We start from the raw sequence: 25,141 nt of genomic DNA, 5'->3' as shown, positions 1-25,141 counted from the left end.
CTGTGCAGTCTGTAAGGCACCTTTGGCTGTTGTAAATGGTCTCATCCCATGGTCATGTGGTTGAATTTCAGGTACTTGGCAACCTATTTCGCAATTACAACCTGTGACAACCAGCGGTGAAATCCGGCCAGATCTATTCGGTTTGTGTAAACGGTAGCGCCGGGAGGCTCCGCCCACCCTCCGGAATAGCATTACGTTGATTTTTACCCTCTGTGCATGTGCAGAAGAGGTGCACAGCACATGCACGCTTCCGTTCCCGAACCGGTAGAGAAGGTAAGTGGATTTCACCACTGGTGACAACTGCCCCACAATAATGTGATCACCATTTGCAATCTTCTCTGCCAGCATCCCTAGAAAATCAATGGAGGGAGGAACACATCTCAAATCTGGTGAAAATGCTAGTGAAAGCCAGCCTTTTGAGCATTTCAGAAGGAAGGTGTTAGCTGGATGGTTTTCCCTCCCCAAAGGCTCCAGCTTTTGCTAATGTTTGGAGAGGGGAAAGTACCAGTGAATGCAGGCCTTGACATGCTTGGATGAATGGATATCAAATCTAGTGAAAATGCTGCACAAACAATATACATATGAATACAAAATTATAAATCAATATAACATCAATGTATTTTTGTAATGAAATTAATATTCTTTTAATAGATATAGATACTTCTAATTGTTACATAGATATATATTTGTTGATTCCCATTGAATTCATTTTAGCACTTACTTTGAGGGCACAAAATATGCAGGAATCTCCCATGCATTTGTGTGTTGTAAGTTGTCGAAAACTGCGTCGAAAAATATCAAGATGCCAGAGTACCTAGAAAGCAAAATATTATTACTTTTAATCAATTTTCTTCAGAATGATTTAGGGAAGAAAACTGGTTTTAATTACATCTGAGAATATAAAATATAACTACATTTGAAAGCATCTGGTACATACATTCTAAGTAATTCATTGATAAGAAAGATATTTCCATGTAAAGTTCATAATTTTATAATCTTTATTGTGAATATATAAAAAATCCCTTTACTTAAATGTTACAATCTATATATAAAAGTTTTTTTTAAAATAAATAAATAAATACTGTGATGTATTAAGATGGATGCAATGCATGGGGATGGAAGAGAGGTGAAGTGAGAAATCATACAGGCAAGAACAAACAGCAACAGTCCTTTCCCTTAGACAGGACAGAAATGTTCATAAGGGCAGGAACTAGACTGGAAAAGGATAGAAAGAGAGGCAACTCTACTTATTTAAACTACAGAAGTAGTAAAGACCAAGGTAGCTGAATTAGTAAGAACAGAAAAAAATGTAAAGAAGAAAATCTGTAGGAGATGGAGATGACATAAAAGGGGAACCTGAGCTGGGAATGGTGGAAAGAGGGAGAAAAATCCTCTCTTATTTTATGAGTAGGAACCACTCGAATGGGCAGAATTAAGAAAAACCGAATTAAGGCAGTGAGAATCATGGCAGAAGAAACAGAATGTGCTCATCTCTGTGACTCATATGTTTAATTTGGTTCTCTTTAGCTTTAGGATCTGTGCGGAGATATTTATGAAAAAATATTGAAAATTCAAAAGGAATACAAACTTTTAAACACCACTGTAATTACCTTCAATCAGTATAACTGCACTTTTAAGGGCAGTAAAGCTGCACTTTAACAATAAATTGGCATGCCTTTGCAATCAGGAAGTAACACCAAGGGTAAGGGTAAGAGCCTGCCGCACCCCCTCCCCCAGCAACTGTCAGACTTGCCATTAGCGTGAGCCCCCCCCCCACACCCCCTGCAATCGGAGAAGCCGTGCTGGCCTTGCTGTTTGCCTGCTGTTCCCCCCAAGCTGCCCCTTGCCAGCCTTGCTCATCCTCCCTCTTTCATTGGAGCTGACTGAGTTGCAGGTCAAGCTGTCTTTATGAAATCCGCTTGAAGCCCCCCTCCTTCCCTTCCTGCGTCCCCAAAGCACTCTTGCCTGTCTAGGCGCTCCCAGTGGTCCTGGTAGCTGCTACTCTCATCACCACTCCCCCTCCCTCAGGTCCTAGTGCCCAACCTCCAAGGGCCCAAAACTTGCAGAGCAGCTGCAGTACTTTAAAAAAAAAATCTTGCATCACACACTGTCCGCCCCCCCCCAGCCCCTGCAATTGCCCACCAGTAATCACATGCTGCCCCTGCAGCACTATTGCTTCTGCCTGCCATCCAACTGGCTGGGGGCTATTTGTCTGGAGGGTCAACAATGCCTCCTTCCTGACCAAAAAAAAAAAGAGAGAGAGAGAGAGAAAGTTCTGGTTGACATATTTCTCTTGCATTTGACATTTGATAGTGGTGTTTTGTGAGATTTTGGGCATAAGCATTGATGATAAGCATTATATTTGATTATGTAACTGTAAAACAAACGGGGGTGTGTGTGCAGCATTTATGGTTCCCTCTTGTATCATTTCAACAGCATAGTCCATATATTTGGCAGAAATGGAGGAGAGTACTTGGTGCCGAGTGTGATAGTTGTGGTAGAGGGCATTAAGACTTGCATACTGGGGAATCAAAGGTGTCAAAGAATAAACAGAGTGTGCTTCTGTAGCCAGTTCATTCTCAAAAATAGTCAAAAAAGTATTAAAAGATCAAAATTGTAGTGGCTGCTGATTGTCAACAGTAAGTTGTAGAAGAGCACTGCACTGTGTCCCTAGCATAAAAACCAGCCAGGGAGAATATGAATGGGCAGTTAAAGAAACTCAAAGGTTTAAACTCTAGGCTTACTCTACATATCCTTCTAAATTAACAGAGACTTGGCAGATTGCTTAGTGACCTTGGGTGGATGTTTATGTAAAAACTACCTGGAGCCTAGAACCAGAGGTTCTCATTTCATCAATCCTTAGAGTTATGTATGTTTTCAGCATTCTTGCTAAGAAAATTCTAGCTCCCAATGTTATTGCCACAGCTTCAGTTCAATGTACATACATATACAATGTATGTATCATCTAACTCATAATTGCATCTAGGCATCTATTTGGGACATGCATCACATCTCTTGATTCAGACATCATGAAAAGGTAAAAAATTGGGTGTCATGCACATATTGATGTCCTTTTGAAAATTCCTGAAGATCATCATTAGTGGTTTCATATAGATAAGAATATTTGAAACAAAATGCCTTGGGGAACCCCACAAATAACTGCCAGCATGTCATGGCACAGTCCCCAATTATCCTTGAAACTAATTCCCTGTAGGTAGACTCTTGAACTACCATAAAGCATATCTCCAACTCTCTATCATGGAGATAATTCAGAAGGATACCAAGTCACCATCTGAATGTTTCTGCACACATCAAAGTGACCAAAGTTCAAGTTCAAAGCCTTTATTGTCATTGTACATCATGTATACCATGAAATTGGTTTAGCCTCTACTGGTGCAGTCCATTCAAGAATACAAGACAACATCAATAATATAAAGAATAATTCTTATACAAGTAGTTAGGGGGGGAAAAACCTAGTCACGTGTTTCCATATGTACATCATATTTTGTGTAACATGTATATTACTGGTGTATGATCTTATATCATGGTATATACATATTACACGCTACACTGGCACCAGTGAAATTTGTCATATTAATCTGTTTGTGGTGCTATATTGTGTTTAGGAGTCTGACAGCCGATGGGGTAGAAGCTGTTTTTAAACTTGTTTGTCTGACTAGCTATACCTCTATGCCTTCTGCCCAATGGTAAAAGTGAAAAGAGACACTGGCCAGGGTGTGAATCATCCCTAAATATCTTCCTTACTCTGCTGAAACAGCAAGACCTGGCAATGTCATCCAGCGGTGTAAGGGGGCAACCAATGTGCCGAGTTAATCACTCTCTGTAGTGCCTTCCTGTCCATGGCTGTTAAACCAGCATACCATACTGTTATACAATATGTGAGGACACTTTCTATTGTGGACCGATAGAAAGAAATCGTCAGATGTTATTCCACGAAAGAAACCAAAGCTGATTCAGTCCTAAAATTAGGGTTAAACTCGGACTAAACAGATGAAAACATTCTATTTCTTCCAATAACGTATTCTGCTGCAAGAACATTTCTCTTTTTACTTCCCAGTCCTTCATCAAAGGATGTTCGTTATTGGGGGATAGTTATCATAAGCCTTCCAATCCAGAGAGGGTCTTCAGGAGTAGACTCTACAGTTTGTCTAATCTCAGTGACACTTTATGGTGAGATGTATCCTCTACACCAGAGGTGAGTTTCAGCAGGTTCTGACCAGTTCTGGAGAACCGGTAACGGAAATTTTGAGTAGTTCGGAGAACCAGTAGTAAAAATTCTGACTGGCGCCGCCCCCCTCTATTCTCTGCCTCTCAAGTCCCAGCTGATTGGAAGGAAATGGGGATTTGGCAGTATCCTTCTCCCTGAAGTGGGATGGGAATGGAGATTTTACAGTATTATTTCCCTGCCACGCCCACCAAGCCACACCCACAGAACCAGTAGTAAAAAAATTTGAAACCCACCACTGCTCTACACCCTGGATTCATCCAATCATCACTCCTTGGTTTCATCAAATAAATGTCAAAAGAAGCACGAGATAAGCTGAAAACCTGAACGTTTCTTGTCCACACATTTTTAAACTTAAATAATTTAAGAGTCCCACCATATAAGTGGGTCAGATAGTGTTCCTTGTACAACTTTCTTAGAACCAAATCAATTACTCTAAAATTTCTGAAGAAGTTTGTGAATGCCATTTTGGAGAAATAATGAAGGACAAGTTCAGTGCTAAAGGACTGGAAAAGTATAAATATTTTAACTCCAAAAATTGGGGTGGGGGGGAGTATGGACAGCATATAAATTTAACAAGCAAGCAGTTTTGTCAGCTTAATACTAATATTGGATAAAACTCAGGCACATATTAGTAAGCAATCAGATTGTGAGTACTTAGAATAAATTCTTGATCTATTGATCTGGTCTGACATAGTGACAGGTTTAGTTGACCATGTGCAACATAAACATCACATTCAACAAAGTCTTCTATAAGATTGTAGTAAAGAAAATGGTAAAATGTGGGCTAAACTATCCTACTATAGATACCAAATTGGTTGAACAATCATACCCATACTCTTTGACATATCCAAGGGATTTATGTCAGTGGCTACGTTCAAGCTAGAATGGATAAATAGCATTGCATACGATTCTGTTTTCAAACACCATATTTAGAAATAACTTGGATGACGGGCTAGGAAATATGATTATCACATATGCAAAGCACACAAGTAGAGAGGAGATAGAAAAGAACTTTAAAGAGTAGTAGAAGGATCAGGAGAATCTCAAAACTGAGCAGAAACAAGCAAATATGAATTTCAACAAGGACATTTGAAATTTGAAATTGAAAATATGCTTACTCTTACATTTGGAGAGGGGGAAAAAATTAAAGACATGTACATACAATGTCTATGTGGAGGGGGAACCCTATTGATGAGAAACAATTGAATTATTATCATACTAGTTATCAGTAGTAAAGAACAGAATATTGTGGAGATACATGAAAGCTGTCCTCACGTATCTGAAGGGTTATCATGTACAAGATGGATGGGCTGTTTAGAGTTGTTCCAGATGACAGCCACAACAAGGATATAAATTTCAGTTGGACATCAGAAAAAAATTTCTCAGTGGCAAGAGCTGTTCACCAGTAGAAAAGATTGGCTCAAATGATGATCGACTTTCCACTGGAGATGCTTAAACAGAATTTGGATGCCAATTTATCTGGGATGCTGTGGTGGTGGATTCCTCCAGTGGACATAGCGATTACATTCAACACTGCAACCTTTATATTCTGAGGTTTTATAGCTGGACATGTCACAAAATACTGTATCAAAGCAGTGAAAATTTAGTATGAAGATACCTTTTAAATTACTTGCAAATCTGTCACAGCAGGCTTCAAAAAGATTCAATAAGGGATTGTCTGAGACAGATGATAGTAGTCTCTTAACCATTCAAAATAATTTTGCTGAATTATTACTTTCAACACTCAACTGAGCTGCAAAGTAGCCTTCTCTGCATCTTTCATTTTCAGGCAAGACCAAGGCAGGTTTGCATACATGTCCAGCAAGCCCCATTGGTGGTGCCACATCCCATGTACAGTGAGCACCTCAAGCACCAGAAACCTATAATACACTTGGTATATAGAAGGTTGGTGTCTGGGAATATCTGCTATGCATACAATCGTAATTAATTAAGCAGTTATATTAATATCTTAAATACCAGAGAGACTATACCATAGTTAATTAAATAGCAATGTTGGCTATTGACAGACATAAAAGTAAATGAGTCCCTGCAGATTTTACTCTGTTAGTCATTGCCGACTATAGAATAGAATAGAATAGAATAGAATTTTATTGGCCAAGTGTGATTGGACACACAAGGAATTTGTCTTGGTGCATATGCTCTCAGTGTACATAGGGGGTAGGACTCATCTCCACTTCAAGACTGTTGAGCCAACACTGTCCAGAGACATTTCTATGGTCATGTGGCCAGCATGACATCACAGAGTGTGGTTACCTTCCCACCAAAGTGGTACCTATTTATCTACTAGCATTTGCATGCTTTCAAACTGCTAGGTTGGCAGAAGCTGGGGCAAGGACAGGAACTCAGCCTGCCACATGGAGCTCAGGTCTTGAACCTGAGATGTCAACTTTCCAGCCATCAAGCCCATTAATAGACAGTAGATTTTATTTTATAATTTGTTTTCTATTGTTGTCAAATTTAAAAATTAAATTTCTGTAATTTTATGGGGTGTAATGTTATTTTAAATTTTTTGGCAAATTGAATCAGTTTTTTAAGGGTTGTTTTAATTATTGTGTATGTTTCTGTTTGTATTTTATTTGCCTGTTCACCGCCCTGAGTCCTTCGGGAGAAGGGCGGTATACAAATCAAAACATTATTATTATTATTATTATTATTAAATGTAAAATATCTCAGTGAATTTTGTGTATTTTATAAACCTGTTTTATATAAAAGCATCAAATAGGATCCAATATAATACATACATACATAAACTTTACTGCAATCACAGATTAGTATCCAATATTTGTTACATTGCTTCAGTTAATAATACAAAGTAGCAGTACTGCGAGTCACATAAACTTTATACAATATACAATATACAACACTAAAAGGAAAAATTGCTGACTTCCACCTTTGGACATCTTCCTCCTCACTGAAGACCTTACTTAATAAGTTGTCAAACAAAATTCTGCTACTGACTACTCCTCCCATCCTCCAGCCACACCAAAATGGCTTAGGGCCCGGGTACTTACGGGACCGCCTGCTGTTACCCTATGCCTCCCATCGACCCGTACGCTCCCACAGAGAGGGTCTCCTCAGGGTGCCGTCCGCCAAGCAATGCCGGCTGGCGGCCCCCAGGGGAAGGGCCTTCTCTGTTGGAGCACCTACTCTCTGGAACGACCTTCCCCCCGGTTTGCGCCAAATATCTGACCTTCGGACCTTTCGTCGGGAATTAAAAACTCACTTATTCATTCAAGCGGGACTGGACTGATTTTTTAGACTTTTTAAATTTCTAAATTTTACTTTTAAATTTTTAAATCTTCTGTAATTTTATATGGGGTATTTTAGGTTCGTCAATTTGACGGTTTTAATTCGGCCACCATTGAATAAGTATTTTAAATTGATTTTTAACTTTGTATATTTATTGCTTTTTATCTTGGCTGTACACCGCCCTGAGTCCTTCGGGAGAAGGGCGGTATAAAAGTTTAATTAATAAATAAATAAATAAATAAAATAAATAAAATATAATCTATATATTGAATATAATTTACTTATTAGACCACCTGCTATTCTAGACAATCCAAGACTAGTCAGCCATTTATTAAATAGAAAAGGAAAAAGACAAGTAACTCTTGTCTTTTCTTTTATCCCTATAAGTAATCTGGTTAAATTATTTATAGTTTCAGTAAGACTGTGATATCTGTTCCTTGTATGGAAGGGGAAGAAATTTGCTGATTGGACTGCTGTGGGCCGAGTCAGGTAGCAAATAAGCTATTCCAGAGCAGAACACTATATTAATGCATATCACATTTTGGCCCCCTCTCCAAATTGGTAGATCTCTGGGAGTTTTATTGCAACAAGTTTAAAAATATAAGGAAGCATTTGATTCAGAACAACAAAGTCAATCTATATGTCACTGTACATAGTATATTCTACAACACCTCTAGACTCAGATTTCATGTTCTCTAACAACTCTGACAACTACATTTCAACTGGGTACTGAGAGGTACAGGCAAAACAATCTTTAAATCCTTTACCAACAAATTCACCCGTGTCTCGAATGTCTGTCTTCTTCAGGGAAGTCTGGATCAAGACAGAGAACTAGAGATGTTGTCCAGTACACCCTGCTGTCAGGACTACTGAAACAGCCCTGAGACTTATATGACTCAGGACCTCACTGCCTCCAGGACGACTAGGGACAAAACTAAGTTAACAGTTGGCCCATCATTCTCTCTCTTTTGGATAAGGTAAGGTAAATAGTGGCATCACAGCTCCAAAAGATTTGGATTAAAATAGGTGATTGAATACGTTTCAGTCCTGATTCACGTTTCAGTCTGGCAGATGGTTTGTATCTAGAATAGTTAGTGGTGTTTGAGAGTATGACCTCATTGGTCCTCCAACTGGTTTTTCAATGCTACTGATAAAAATATTATCTTGAGGGGTAGATTGAGAAGACAATGTTTTATCATGATCTTCTTGTATATTCTATTTGTCAGGTAGTTTCAAAATACTACTCTGGATAGGTCTCTATGTATAATTGTAATGGAATGTGTGAATGACTTTGGAGAAAGGCGGAAGCAATGCTGTCTAGGAAACAATCAGACAAGAGAGGAAGGAGACCCGGTGGCTTAATGGTCAGAAAAAGAAAATTAGGAAGGATCTGCCCGAATGGATTAAGTAATTAACAGTGGTGGCAGGATCTTTTTTGCTGCCACACTTGCGAAATTTTGTTAATACAGCCTTATAATAACGTAGAATTAGTTCATCCATGACTCTGTCTGTGTTACATAATAATTAAAAAATTTCTAAATATACCTCCTCTCTTCAAGCAGGGTAGTATCCATATAGCAGGATTTGATTAGTATCTACATTACCTACTTATTTAAAAAGGCAACCACAGACAAATGGATATATTTCATAAGACATAATTATGAAAGTATGAATATGAAGTAATGATTATTTATTAAAGGAAAACGAAGTAAGTTCTGGAAAAGTAAAAAAATGCTTCACAAATAATTTGGATAACTCCACCCAGAGGCCCAACTGTTCGGCTTCCTGCATGAGGGGCAGTTGATGTGTGCCTTGGTGACCACATTGTCCATCAGAACTAGAATGTCTCGATCCTCGATCACGTCTTCGAAGGCTCTTGAGGGCCAGGAGAATTGCCCAGAACTCCAACCAATTTATGTTGTGGCTCAGGTCCTCCTGATTCCACTGGCCCTGGGCCATGTGTGTTTCGAGGTGAGCTCCCCAATAATAAAGGCTGGCGTCCATTGTCAGAACTAGGTGGTGTGGGTCTTTGAACTCTTGATCCCTAGCAATGGCATGGGAAGTCCACCATTTGAGGGAGAGGAGCATCTCTGGTGGAACCTGGACCTTGGTCAAGGATGTACTCTGGTGTGTCTTCTGATACGGGAGGAGAAAGCACTGCAGAGGCCTCCTGTGGAGACATGTCCAAGGGGTGATGCCGATGCATGACACCATCTTTCCCAAGAGCTGAGAGAGCAGAAGTAGGGAAACAGATGTCCCCATCCTGACTCTGCTTGCTAGGGCCTTCAGGCTGGAGTTTTTGTTAAACACGCTGCCTGGGCTTCCTGCGAGCTCTTCACCACCACCCACCTCACAACTCTGCACACCAAACGGATCGTTGCCTCCAAGCCTCTGGGTCTAGCGTCGCAGAGTGAAGCTTGTGAACACTAGCCCTGGGGATCAGTGATGGCAGCAGAGCTATTCTCACCCACAGCACAGCTAATAGGAGCAGCCTTACCGGGCTCAGAATTCCCTCGCCCTCGCGGTAAGCTCACCTTTGAAGTCTCCTTTCCGCCACAAGAGGCAACCAAGCCGTGCATGGCAGGCTACTGCCGCAGAGACTTGCTTGTGAGTGCTGCCGCCGACTGCATAGTCTTTCCGAGCGGTCAATTGTGCTGGAGGCCTCCAAAACCGTCAGTCCTGGGATGGGCGGTTCAGGGCTAGGCCCGTGAGCGCCTCCCTGAAGAACTGCCAGCCGGCAGCCTTCACACTGTCAAGTGGCCTTCAACGGGCCCAGGCTGGATCGCCTTTCATGCTGGCATGCAGGGGGATCAACCAGCAGAGCTGGGAACCCTCCATGATAGTTTTTCAAGCAAGCAGCCTTCAGCGGGCTCAGGCTGGATCGCCCTTCACACTGGCAATATAGCAGGCTCAACCAGTGAACTGGGAGCCCACCCTAAAGGTTTCTAAGATTTAAGCAGCTCAGAAAAACACGTCCAGCCAAGTCAGACTGAGTCTAAAAGCTGGGAAGCAAGAGGAAGAGGTGGAGCTTAACAGTTTGCACACTCAGTCCTATCGGATAACATTCCTGGCTTCTGGTTGCACCTTTATGGAGAATCTCTGCTTTAAGTTTAATGTTGAATAAAAAGCAAAGTGGTCAATTAATTTTGTTCTAAGTGGTATGTAAGCTATACAAATTCCCTTTATTAATGTTACGACAGTAAAAATCATATTGATCTCCCAAGTATATATCTAATTTGTTAAGAGTATTTATAGGAAAATGCTATTACTGCAAGAGACTAATCTGAAGAGCAAAAGGGACTTAAATGAGATATTCTTTACAGTATATTAGAGACATACATTCTGGAGCCCCTTGCTCCAAATGAACCATGTATATAAACCAAATGAGTTTATATATAGCTTTAGGACTTAGATAAAAACTCTCATGTTAATTGCACTATTATTATTATTAGCTGTTTATATTTTATTGAAAATTATACTTTTATATTAAAAGTAGAGAGAAGGGGGTTTAAATATGTTCCTTTATTCATTGCTGTTCATTAAATCATCAATTTTTTGTGTATTTTTGTTGAAAACACTTATCAGCTATAATGCTTAACATTCTAGCTATAATATTTATAGCTAAAGCCTCCATATGTTAGAATTATAAAAATAAAAATAGAAAATACTAATATGTGTAACACTGAGACACTCTGCCTATAAAATATAAGCATTCCATCTGATCAGAAGTCCTCTTGCACTAGAAATAATCCTGGCATTAATGCTAGATTCAGGATGGAACAGAAAAAAGAAAAAAGAAATTCCTGATGCAACAATTAGGAGCCTACTCTGTGTTCCTTGCCTAGGAATTCTCACATTTTAGTTCTGTCACAACGTTTGTCTTTTGCCAAGTGGATGCATATTTCCCCTTCTTCCTTGTGGGCTCCCATCCTGTTTCTCAATTTTATTCTTTATGGCCGTGATGGAGAACCTATGGCATGCGTGCCACAGGTGGCAGGCATAGCCATATCAATGCACACGCCAGCTCAGCTCCGGCGCATGCGCACTCCAGCCAGCTGATTTTCGGGCCTTCTGGGCCAACCAGAAGTAGGGAAACAGTCTGTTACCTGCCTCCAGAGGGCCCTGGGGTGGGGGGGGGAAGGCCCGTTTTTCATTTTCACCTGGCTCCAGATCCTCTCTATACATCTTAGGAGGGCGAAAACAGTCTTCCCCAGACCCTCTGGAGGCCCAACACGGCCCCCGTTTTTTGCTGTCCCCCGTTTTTTGCTGTCCCCAGCCTCCAGAGACTCCTAGAGAATCTCTGGAGGCTGGGGACAGCAAAAAATGTCACTTCCTGTCCAACCGGAAGTCGGGAAATGGGCCGTTTCGTGCCTCTGGAGGGCCTCTGAGGGAGTGGGGAAGGCTGTTTTTGCCGTCCACAGATGCTTAGAGAGGATCTGGAGCCAGGTGAGAAAGAAAAACGGGCCTACCAGGCCACTGCATGCCAGGAGCGGGGAGGGTGGGGGTTGCGTGCACATGGGCAGGGCGCATAAAATTATGGGTGTGGGCATGCGCACGAACCTTTCCCCTCCCCCCCCATCCTGGCACGCAATGGCAAAAAGGTTAGCCATTACTGCCCTATGCTATGATTTACAAGAAGCTGATTATAACATATCGGCCAGACTATCTTACTTTATGGTATTACATTATGAGATATACAGTAAAAGTACCCAGGATGTATGCTCTGATTTCCATGTTCAGTAGCTGCCTCCAGTCTACAAATCTTGTGGATGTGGCAGTGTTTTTAGGAACTCTAAAATTATGACTTTAGTCTTTTAGTTTTTCTGAGATTTTCTTATTTTCTGATGATGTACTTTCCCCTATATCCTCTTAAAGCCGAACAAGCTATATAGGATGTTAAAACTCTTCAGAACATTTTTTGCCCTCTTTTACTACTGAATAAAAACATTTTTATAATGAATGAAAATATTTTTACTAAATAAAAGATTTTTTAAGGTAAGTGTCAGCCTTATTCACAAAAGTTTACATCAAAACTTCATGTCTCTTATTTATTTTCATATGCAAAGAAATTAAGAGGACTCCAATAACCTGTCAAAAATTCATTCCAATGAAGAATTCATGGTTGTATTTGTGCTTAATATACTATTGTGGCAATACCAAGAAATCAGGAAAACAATTTTGTTATCTGATACATTCTGAAAAATGGTCATGGAAAGGTATAATACCAACCTTGTTATTTTAAAAATGAAAGCAAAATACTAACGTAAGGATTAAAATCCAAGATACTAAATATCTTATATCCATATTGAACATATGTATGCTATATACTATGACAAAAAAATCTGAAAACTAGATTAAAAGAAGATAAGTTTATAATAGGGTCCAACAAAATTGGACTCCATAGCACTGAATTAGATATGCTTTTAAAACATTAGAAAGTTTTTTATATAAAAGATAGGTACATTATTATTTCAGATTTCTTACCTGTAATGCACTATTCAGGAAGCAGCTATTTTGTCCTGGCTCATTGCTGAGACCTTTACTTGGTGCTATAGATGTTGTATTTCGTGGAGTAAACATATCTTGCACACCACCTTGTCCCACAGAAAAATAATTTCTCTTCCAAGACATCTTTCACATTTGGGTATGCAACATAAAACTGGTTCTATAGGTGTGTCTGTGGCTTAAAGATTCAAAATCAAAACTAAGTTACACAATGCTAAAATATAAAACTTCCTCCACTTTCCTCAGTGGTATCGCATGAAGTGACATGAACACCGTATTTCTTTTAAATCCAGAAATAATACTGCAATATTGTTACGGTAATAAGCTCTGACAGGAAAACATCTTTGTATCTGAAAAAAATGTGGAGGCAAACTAAAAAAAATTATAGTTTTTCCAAGAATGATCATAATGAAGTCCTATATCTAGTCTAAAAAGTTTATTCGGAGTGTAAAACATATTCAAAAATACAAAAAACCGGAAAAATAACCTTCTGTTCTTTTGTAATCTCTGTAGACTAATAAGCAGACAAAATGAAATAAGAAAAAAAACCTAGCGACCAAAAACCTTGTTATTCCTCTGTCGTTTTCTTCTTGGAATAGTGGTACACGCAACTTCACTTTTTACAAGCAAAACAAGCAGAGATTCAATACTGTCTTTTAATTCAGGCAGAGAGGATCTTCTTGGTTCCTGCAATTTCCTCAGCAAGACTTAAGTGGAATCTTCTGTTCTTCCTTTTCTTGTGAGCAGAATGTCTAGCTGTGGCAGAAAGAGAGAGAAAGAGAGAGGGAGGAAAGGAGGGGGAGAGAGAGAATATTGCGTCATTTAATTAATGTCTTAGTTTTCTTCTGCCAAGATCAGCACTCCCTCACCTCGCCCCAGAAATTCAGGAACAAAGTCAAAGGAATGGAAAATAAAATTCCACCAAATGACCAAAGAAATACAATAATTACACTTTTCCATAAATATTACTAAAACAGGTTAAATGGGATGAACTTGGATAACAGTAAATGGTAAGTAAAAAGTAGTGTGTATTTTACTGAATTGGTTACATTTGTTGCTATGATAACAAAAATGTATTTTTAAAATCAAAGTTGATTGACTCAAACAGATTATATTACACCATAGTCAATTAGTAGGAATGATTGTTGATTTGAGATTTTTTATTTGGTCCTGAAATACAGTAAGAACTACAGCAGCAGAATGCACAACCAAACAAAACAAGAAACATCCTTCTTAAATACTTCTCTTATAAGGAAATTTTAAGATAATTACATTTACTAGTAGAAAAATGGGAAAATTTCACAAAAATATTAATAAACTATGTTAAGTATGTGGACTTGCTTTGGTTAACACCTGTATAATATATTTATTTTGTGAATATTCTTATTTTTAGACTACAGTTACATAGACAATAGATATTCATTCCATCAATTAACAGAATGTTTGTAATTAAACCAGAGACCGAATCTATACAACATACAAAGTCAATTTGCTTAACTATGGTTTGTTGAATGTCATTTGCTTCACATATAATGCATGATGGATTTATGTATCCAGCAAAATAAAAAACTGTTTGGTTTTGATTGACTATATTGTATAAATTATGACATGGATTAATATGTACAAATTCAGCCAAGTATACTTTATAAAAAATTACAACTATGCCGGGTCTGGATAAAATCAAATCTAAGATTAAATTTATGGTTTGTAAACCAGAATTGCTTGATCTTACTGATTTTGGCAAAACAAAGCAAAACATAGTATGGATTAACCCAATATATGTACCCAACCCCAGTGAAAATTATTTTTTACTAGATTGATTGCGCATACAATCCAAAATATTAGTTATTAAATTCTCATAAGCTTAGCTCCATTATGTTTAAGCATCAGTCTTCCAATCATAGAATAGAATAGAATAGAATAGAATAGAATAGAATAGAATAGAATAGAATAGAATAGAATAGAATAGAATAGGCCAAATGTGATTGGACACACAAGGAATTTGTCTTGGTGCATATGCTTTCAGTGTACATAAAAGAAAAGATACGTTCGTCAAGAATCATAAGGTACAACACTTAATGATAGTCATAGGGTACAAATAAGCAATCAAATCATATTAAGAAACAGTCGATATAAATCATAAGGATACAAGCAACAAAGTTACAGTCATACAGTCATTAGTGCAGGGGTAGTCAACTTTTTTATACCTACCGCCCACTTTTGTATCTCTGTTAGTAGTAAAAATTTCTAACCGCCCACCGGTTCCACAGTAATGCAGTGTATTGTCGTCTGCGCATGCCTCTCCCGCATCGTGGATTGGGTTTGGGGGGCGGTGCCAGCTACCAGTTCTGCTTGTCTGTTACAGCTGGGTGGTGTGGGGAGAGATGCACCAGCTATTCTGGGATGAGGCTCTTTTGTTTGCAGTCGCGCTATAGTGCCATTTAGTTTCACTTATGCAACGTGAACCAAACTTATGCGCGGGTGATACAAATAGAATGTTTTCAGAAATTTAAATTGTCACAGGGAATTTTATGAAAACCTAATGAAAATGTTTTTAAAAAATGCTATGAAAATTTTTTTAAAAGTCAATTAAATTAAAAAAAGGAAAGTGCTTCAGTATCGGATAAAACCCCTACCGCCCACCATGAAAGCTGGAATGCCCACTAGTGGGCAGTAGGGACCAGGTTGACTACCACTGTATTAGTGGAAGGAGATGGGTGATAGGAATGATGAATCAGCTTCCACTCTAGCAATTCTAAACTCTTCCCTATGTCTCAACCATATCTGGGAGACAACTAATGGGGACAAGAGAAATGCCTTCTTAGTGGCCATACCAATTTTTCTGCTGGAATCCACTTTGGCCAACTGGCTGAGGGCTTCCTATTTAGGAAGGTATTCTTCCCATAGACTGAATATTCTTCATTATCCTCTTTATTGGCCCATTCTTATCAGCTAATCTTTTGTAACTGATTTTGGGGAGGTATTGCTTTTGCTTTCTTTTAATCTTATACTGGGTTTAATTGTTACCCAGACAATACTGTATTTGCACCAGAAGAACAGGATGTATCTTTTAATAAAAAATAATCAAATTGATCACTTAATTACAAGGACAGATTTTAATATTAGATATCATTAACTTTAAAAATGACTAAAGGACCAATATTTGTATATTTTTAAAATGCAACCAGATAAAAAAATATGCAGAGAATAAATCACTCCCAAAAAACACAGGTTCCCCTGGAATAGTAGCTAGACTGACATAGTCTGAAGAAAAGATGAAGTATTTCAAGAGTATTCAGTTTTCCATATCCATACAAGTTTACCAATCAGTGGAGGGACAGAGGGACAGCGTATAGCAGTATACCCAAGTTGAAGAATTTCATATAAATGCAAAATCATAGGATTAAAAATCTGAAATAGCAATAGCACTTAGACTTAAATACCACTTCATAGTGCTTTACAGCATTCTCTTAAGTAATTTACAAGAGTCAACATATTGCCCCCATCAATCACGGTCCTCATTTTACCAACCTCGGAAGGATAGAAGGCTGAGTCAACCTTGAGCCAGTCAGGATCGAACTCCTGGCTGAGGGCAGAGTTATCCTGCAATAGTGCATTCTAACCACTGTGCCACCAGGGCTCCTGATGTTTTCACCTGATGGGCAATTGTCCCAGAAATCAAATAGTGAGTTTTAGATTCTTGATAGAAGGCTAAGGAAATTGCTGTGTCAATGCTGAACCACTAATCAGCTGAGTATTTGGATGGAAAACAAAATGAAAGGAAACAGTAACTAAGGAGAAAGAACAAATCACCAGAAACTTCAAACTAATTAGAAAAAAAAAGAATATATAGAGACAGTATCATAAGAGAAACACCCCCTCCCCCCCATTAATCATTTCCAGATCTCAGGAACCATTGGGAAGCCAAATACCTTTAAACAGAAAACCCCCCATGATGCAGATGGGCTTCTAGGCAGCAGCAATGAAGAACCTCCATGAAGAAGCTGTGAGAATGGAAAAACAGCATTTTCACTCCTATACTATGATCCTGCTCAACTAGATTAATAAAAGACTCTTACTTTCCTTTTGTCATTTCCAGGCTGAGGGGAGTGAACAAAAGTTGATTTTAAAAAAGGAATTCAGTAAAAAAAAAAGGACAAAGGAAGTAAGTTTGGCTTGTATATTGAGTTGATATAGGGATACCAACAACTGCAAAACTCACCCTCTCAATTCTGCATACATTTTAGGCAATCTGTATTTTAAAAGTGTATACTAGTATTATTTGAGCTTTTTTGTTTGTTGTTTTGTTTCAAATAAAGGCATGAATGGTATTCTATCTCTGCCCATATTATTATTTTCTTTAATATACTATTTATTTATTTATTTATTTATTTATTTATTTATTTATTTATTTATTTATTTATTTATTTATTTATTTATTTATTCGTATTTGTATATTTAAGTTTAGTTCTTTTTCTGATGGAAAACATTGGCAACACATTGGCAAATACTATATATATAAATTATATCTAAACCAAAAGGTAGGATTTTCTCCTCTCTGGGAGAGGTAAAGAAGAGATTATCTTGTGCTAGATATGTATTCAGTCTACATCTAGACTGAATTCCAGAGATCGTAATACAAAAAATGCAGATCTATTTCTTTACAAAATTCACTCACTACTTGCTCATATACCTTTAATTTTATTGATCAGACAATTAGATTATAAAACTCTCTCAATTTCTTGTGAACTAGGGAAGCATTAATGCACAATTGGCAGAAGATCTTCTCCGTGCCTAAACTATTCACCAACATCAAACTAGTTTTCCAACATTCTTAAACCTGAATGTTCACAAACCACTTCTAATGCCAGCATGACTCTTGGCCATTCCAAGAATCACTTGATGTGCTGAATTTAATAATAATTTACATGTAAACTATCGATGTAATAATAAAAGAATTTTATACACACACACATACAATACATTAAGGTGGGTGCTACAATTAATATGTAAAGAAGAAGGAAGTGGATTTTGCTTGAAGTACTCCACACTTTTGTAGGATTGCTTCTTGAAACTGCATAGACACACAGGAGGCTATCAGGCTAAAAACAGGGCATGGGGGTGTGTGCTCGTGTGGCCCCTCTGCACCCCGTTTTGGCTGCCAGAGACACCGTGGGCCAGTCCTTTGGTATTAGTATGGGCCAGGTTTAAGCACCCTGCAGGCCAGATCCAGCCCGTGGACCTTGAGTTTGCCATCCCTGTTCTAAGGCCTCAAAGTAAACCTTTGATTTAGTTCTTGCAAGTCCTTTGAGAAACAACCACCATCAACTGTTGCTCATGCTACTAAATATCAAATAACACATAAAAGGCAACTCCTCCTTTACTTCAAAGCACAGGTATTTCCACAAAGCTGCCTCCTTTCAAAGAAAAGCAGCAGGAGGTATCTTCCAACCCTGGTTACATAAAAATCTCATCTTATTCTCAGATATTAATGACTGTAAAATTACCTTTGCTTGGTGTGCTTTCTCAGATAAATGCAAATTATTTTTCAGATAACTGTTAGTGGACATAACCAACCTTCATCTTCATTAACAGAAGTATTCTATCTTTGCCAGATGACATTGGAATTTGATGGAAAGACTCCTAAGACTTTTTAAGTTCACTGACAATCCCTCCCTTCTACTGATGCAGAATCTTGAAGATGGTGCGAGGGTCATTTTACTACATGGATGTCAATGGAAACAGTTTAGATTTTTTGATCAAGGGATATGTTTCCATGGTGACAGTTGTAGCAAATGATGGATAGCACTTCACAAAAATTGAAAAGAATGAGCAACTGAAAATCTGTTCAGAGGGTTTTAAACTGAACCCAGGGGAGGGGGAGAGAGATACCCCAAAACAGTGACTGCCAAGTAGTAAGAATGGGAATGGAGTAATATTCAGGATTAGTGACAACCAATAATGGGCAAGTAAATGCAAGAAGGAATAGGTTGAAGTATAATAAATCAAGATATTCAAAAGATAGGGGGGACAATTAGCATGATCTAGAAATCTTAATGCAGGAAGGCAAATATTTGGCTTATTGAAAATTGGTAGGACAAAACATGAGTAAAATGCAAGGACTGAATAGTGTAACGTATCCAAAAGGCAGACAAGAGGAGTATAATTACAATACTGTAAAGGAAACACATTGAGGTGTACAGATCCAGGAATCTGAGTATGAGGGTCCAATCAAGAATATTTGGACAATAAGGAAAAAGAAATAATATTACTATGGGGGTGTGCTATAAATTTATTTATTTTTAATTTGCATTTATATCCCGCCCTTCTCCGAAGACTCAGGGCGGCTTACACTATGTTAGCAATAGTCTTCATTCTATTTGTATATTTATATACAAAGTCAACTTATTGCCCCCAACAATCTGGGTCCTCATTTTACATTGCCAGAACAGGAATAAGATCTGGATAATGCCAGATTTTTCAGATGTTCTCAAGAAGAGACTCACTTGGACATCCACTGGAAAACCAAGTCAGCTAATGGCTGCAACAAAATCCTTGGCTCTTAATGAAAGCCACATTCTTGAAAACTAAAGTACTGGCCCTAACTAATAGGGAAAAACTGACTGAAGAGGTAATATCAGGGGAAACCTTGGGAGGAAGAATATTTCAGAAGTGATTTGTTATTGCCTGCTTCTAAGGATTTTTTTTTTTGTATTTTTTTTTTAAACAAACATAAACAGTACATTTTTTTCTGAATATTGACCAAATCAAAATTTACAGCTTATAACATAAATACTTCCCAAATATAATTTATATATTTCAATTTCTGCCATAATATTCATTTTTTTTATTTTTCATCTCTACTTAAAATTTAATTTATAATCAATATTACCGTCCGCTCTAACCTCCAATCTTAATCTTATTTCATTATCTTATTTCTCCATTTATCACAGGTATTTCTCAAAAACACATCTGTAAATTATCAATTTGTTTCCTCTTATTTCCTTTTTTCTATTGAAACCCTTTAATTTAAACATAGTCATTTCCCTCCTTAGTTTCTTTTTTTTATTATTATAGCTTAATATTTCACTTTTATCTCTTAATGTCAATTATTTTCTATGGTGGTCCAATTTATCCTTTTTTATTTCCCTATTAATCATTTTACCATTTTACCGAAAACAATATATTTCTTCAGTTTTGTTTTTTACACCACCTTTTTCAAATACAAACATTATCTTAATCTCTTAATCATCTTCTTTTTCTTAATTTCTATTAATATCTTATTCAATTTCAATTTCATTTGAAGTTCCATATCTTAACCCAGAGGTGAAATCTAAAAATTTTCCCTACTGGTTCTGTGGGCGTGGCTTAATTGGTGGGTGTGGCTTGGTGGTCACGTGACTGAATGGGCATGGTCAATAATAATAAACAATAAAAATAATAAAGTATACAAATCTTGGGAAGCACCGGTCTACCTTCTTTAAAAATAGAGGCCCCGGTCTACCAAGTGCCTTTTACTGAGAGGCCCCGGTCTACCAAGTGCCTTTTTTTGGCAGGCCCCGGTCTACCGTCTTTAAAAATAGAGGCGCTGGTCTACTAGCTGCCTACGGCGCTGATCAGCTGTAGGCAGTCAGTTAAGGCCGTCTGCAGCTATATCACCACCGAGAGCTTCAGGGACAGAGAAGAGGAACAGCGAGGCTGGGCAGTGGGGGGGGGCAGGGATTTTTGCTACCGGTTCTCCGAACTACCTGCCCCCATTGCTACCGGATCACGCGATCCGGTCCGAACTGGGAGCATTTCACCCCTGTCTTAACCCCTTCTAAATACATAATAAGATCATATTAACCCTTCTACCATTTTTTTTGAAGTTCACAATTTATATCATAATTCAATTTTTACGATACTGATATTAATACAATTCATTTGATTCTATAAGTATATAGCATATTTCCTTTCCTCCTTTCCCTTGTTTTTCTCCAATCTATCATTTGTATTGCACAATATATTTCGAATTACAATCACAAATATTAATAATAATACAGTTCACTTATAACTATAGGTATATATCATATTACTCTTCCTCCTTTCCATTAATTACTCCTTTTAACCATTTTCTCTTGGTCCATCCAGCAATCCACCTCTTAAAATTTTCCTCCCTTTATCCCATTCTCTCATTTTTTTTTTCTTTTTATAATTATTATGTCTTTTCTTCTGTATCTTTCCTTTGACTTTTAAATCCTTTACTCATATATTTTGCCCTGTTCCCTTCTGATCTATTCCCCTTTTTTCCTCTCACTTTTCTTATTTAATCATTAAACTTTTTTGTGCCTAATCCTTTTCCCTTTTCTTTTCCCTTTTGCTTCGTCCTATCCTATTTTGCCACTGTTAATCCCAGTGTAATCATTAAAAATATTTTCCTCTAGCCTTTTCCACTTTCCTTTTCTTCCCTTAGTTTCTTCTTTTTTGTAGGTTGTTTCCTCCTATTCCTTCTCTTTTTTTTCATTGTCACTCCCAATGTAATCATTTAATTTTTCATCATCAATGTCTTTATTTTCAGTGCTGTTTTCTTGCTTCTCGTTCTTAGCCTCTTTATCCAATTGAATATGTTCCGACACAATTTCTCATCTTCTATCAAGATTAAATGATATTAAGATATTAAGATTAAATCATTTTAACCATCTCAATTAGTTCCTGCAACATTTTTGACATTGTTTTTAACTCCAATTTACAGTTTTGTTATTTTCCACCTCCTTCTTAAAAGAAAACAAATCCTCCGTCAAACTTCTCACACCTCTTGTAGCTCAAGGTCACTGTAATTTTTTCCAGATTTCAAATTGTTCGCTGTAGTGCTTTTTTTCCGCCAGCAGATGTCTCTCTCTAATCCACAAGTTTCAAATCCACAAAGTTGCAAAATATCCAATTTGTGTATTAAATTCGCTTATCAAATGCTTTACAAGTTTCTTCTTTCTCTTAATTTTATATATCCCAAATTCCAGTTTAAAATACAATTTCAAATCCAATTAAAAAGTTTCCTTTACAGGGCTTTTCTATTTTGAATGTTTCTTTCTTCTAAAGTTTAAAACTTTTAGAATTATGTCCAATCTTATTCAATAACTATTTTCTTTCGGATTTCTTTTTCTTATAATAATTTAAATGTCTCCAAATCCAATTACCAATCCAAATATCAAGCTCTGTTCTGGGCTTTAGTGTTTTAACTTCCATTTTGTTCTTCTCCCTTCATTAATTAGCTGCTATTTCCTCACCGGGACTTCTTTCAAAAATTTTAAAATACTTCTTCTTTACCTGTGAGTTGGCCAATCACTCACCTGGTATCAATTCTCCGTCCAAAACACCGCACCTGCACAAAACTTATTCCGGTTGCCCCAGCTTCGTGACAGTTGTAATGGCCGCCCCCCCACACCCCCGCCAGATCGAAGAGTTTCCTCCAACCTCCAAGGAACTTGCCTGTTCCTCTTGGTTGTCCAAGGTGCCTCTCCTTCTTCACCATCTGTACAAGACGGATCTGGTCCAAAGACACCCCCCCCCGACAGCAGTTTGTCTGGCTGGATTTTCACAAGGCTCGTCAGAGCCTGCTATTTTCCAGCCAGTCTCACTGCAACACTTCCGGTTCCCTTCAATCCCTTAACCTTTTACCACTACATCAAACTACCTCTTTATTTGTCCATTTAAGATTTAGTTACCAAGAGTCAAGATAAACAATGTGAAAAGGAACACATGTATAGGAAATGGGTATAATCACTGAGGGGACACACCAAGAAGTAAGTAATATCTAGGTAAAATGAGGACCCAGATTGTTGGGGGCAATATGCTGATTCTGTAAACCGCTTAGAGAGGGCTGTAAAGCACTATGTCTAAAGTCTAAAGTCTAAGTCTAAAGTCTAAGTGCTATTGCTATATTGGTACCCAATGAACTCACTATCGTGTGGGAAACAAATGTTGTATGAGGAATGACTAAGTCCTGTGTTTGTTCATCATATTTATGAGAGGCTAGACAACATCATTATTTAATTTGTGGACACAATGACAGAGGAGACCTTAGAAGACAATGTCAGGGTTCAGAAAGATCTTGACCAAGTGGGATAATGGATAGAAAGCAGAAAGGTAAATTTCAAGAAGAATGATTTCCGGACCTGAAAGTTAATGACAAAAATTTTCAGTAAAATCTTTGTAGCCAAGAAATTATACTTTATATGTATGGTAAACAACTTTTGAAGAAATGCCATACAGCTGTTCATTGCTTTTTGTTTTTATTTATATAGTGTATTATCATTTAATTACATACAAGTTATTTAGTGACTGCCTCATAGAGTGTTTATAGTTAGGAGAAATGAAAAAGTAACTTTATGACTAATCCTCACATTTATGACCTTTACAGTCTGTAAAGCAAAGGAAAACTGACCTAGGATCCTTAGCAGTCACAGTGGTCTCAATTGTGATTGCTAAATAAAGACTACCTGTAAATTCACACATACTCTATAAGATATCCAGATGGATTCAACTTTCATTCAGTCTGTCAACTCATGAAGCTTTCCTGACCTGTTCCCGAGTTGTCATAGGCAGGGGAATGGGGAATCGCATCTCACAGCTGCATCGAGGAATTCACACTTCTGTCAAAATAAAACACAGCCTAGCCGGCTGAAGTCAAGGCCATATCCATGGAGATCCACAATGGCCAGAGAGATTGACTTCTACAACCCACAAAATTGCTTCGTTGGGGAATGTGACTGATGACACACTTTGTGAGGAGGGCTAAACAGGGTCAGAGGCAAGGCACAAACTGAGTGAAGTTAGAGCTGGCTTCACTTGGTCTGTGCCGACATAGTGCTCCTAATAAACAACTGGATTTTTCTTGAAACTTTGCTTGAGGCTCCTGCTTTTATTAGGGCATCGGTCAGAATCCTGACACAGTCATTGTCAGCCTCCCAAGTAGACTAGATAGGAAACATGACAAGATAAGCTAACTCTATAATAAGGCTACATTAAGAGAAACTTGTGAGTCTGGAAGTACAAATCTCCTAGTGTCTCTTTTTACAGCTTGATTATTCAGACAGAACCTTTCTAAGTTTCTTTTTCTTGCCCTTGCTCAATAGTGGGCTCTTCCCCCTTTTATCTGATAGTTCCCTAGGCAGCATCTCTTCCTCCCATCTTCCAAGGTCTTTCTCACATTCCAATACATCACCTTCCAAGGGAAACAAGTTATGGTCTGTGAGAACAAAATATAACTATGTCACTCCCTTCTTCTTCCAGTAACTCCCCAAAAACACACAAGGCATCTTGTAAATTTTGCTCCAGTTGAGGTGACAGCTGCTGGTGCTTTTATTGGGCATGATCTGCCTATGTGCCCTGGGATCTCACAGTAAAAGCACACCCCATGATCCCTTCTTCTCTGCTTCTCTCCTGAGGACGGGGATTTCTTGGCTGCTCCAATTTGTATCCCCATGCTGGAATCCAAGGAAGCTATTGGGATATGGGGGAAGACAGATTATAGGATCTTTTCTCCTTCCAGAGAGAAGAACCAGACAGGGTACATGACAAGATGAGCTAACTCTATTTTATTATAAGGCTGCATTAAAAGAATCTTGTGCAAGTCTGAAAATGCAAATCTCCCACCATCTCTTTTTAATCACCTGATTAGTTAGGGGGATCCTTTCCCTTTCTCACCTACTATTCAATGGCAGGCTTCTCACCCTTTGATCTGATTGTTCTCTAGGCAGCATTTCTTTCCACACCCCCTTCTGTTTCTTCCAAGGTCATTCCCACAGTACATAATATTCCCCTCCTCTGTCAGCTATGATAATTTTCTGTCAAAAGCAAATATGACATCTCGTACTTATATTTACAAAATTCACTGAAGTTGCACGATTACTATTTTTCTAGTCTATGTACTGAAGTAATTTTTATTCTACACAAAATTTCTATGCCTCCCAAGAAAACATCAAGTTTTTACTAAGGTTGCAAATGCTGAAAGGTCTTGTGAGGTCTCTATTGCTCCTCAAACAAATGCAAACAAATAACATGTATTGCTTAGAAAAATCACAAGAAAATTAATGGATAGTATATTCAGGTAAATTTTAGCCTTTCTCTCATATTTTAAAT

At 38.0% G+C, this 25,141-nt stretch overlaps 1 protein-coding gene across 7 annotated transcripts in view; it reads right to left on the bottom strand.

Moving 5' to 3' along the window:
- Window positions 1-25,141, bottom strand: part of USP54 (ubiquitin specific peptidase 54) — a 97,334-nt gene that overhangs the window by 61,649 nt on the left and 10,544 nt on the right. For 4 of the 7 annotated variants that reach the window (XM_058188571.1, XM_058188572.1, XM_058188565.1 and 1 more), the window contains exons 2-4: window positions 16,957-17,028; window positions 13,004-13,780; window positions 722-814 (exon numbers count right to left, since the gene is read on the bottom strand). In XM_058188571.1, coding sequence (XP_058044554.1) covers window positions 722-814; window positions 13,004-13,150 — 240 coding nt within the window. In that variant the 5' untranslated portion in view covers window positions 13,151-13,780; window positions 16,957-17,028. The remainder of the gene's footprint in view (window positions 1-721; window positions 815-13,003; window positions 13,781-16,956; window positions 17,029-25,141) is intronic. The other 3 variants (XM_058188566.1, XM_058188568.1, XM_058188567.1) reach the window with 3 other exon arrangements.

This window comes from Ahaetulla prasina, chromosome 6, assembly GCF_028640845.1.
Source record: "Ahaetulla prasina isolate Xishuangbanna chromosome 6, ASM2864084v1, whole genome shotgun sequence".
Lineage (NCBI taxonomy): Eukaryota > Metazoa > Chordata > Lepidosauria > Squamata > Colubridae > Ahaetulla > Ahaetulla prasina.
The sequence above is the reverse complement of the archived record's forward strand: the minus strand, read 5'-3'. Positions and strand labels throughout refer to the sequence as shown.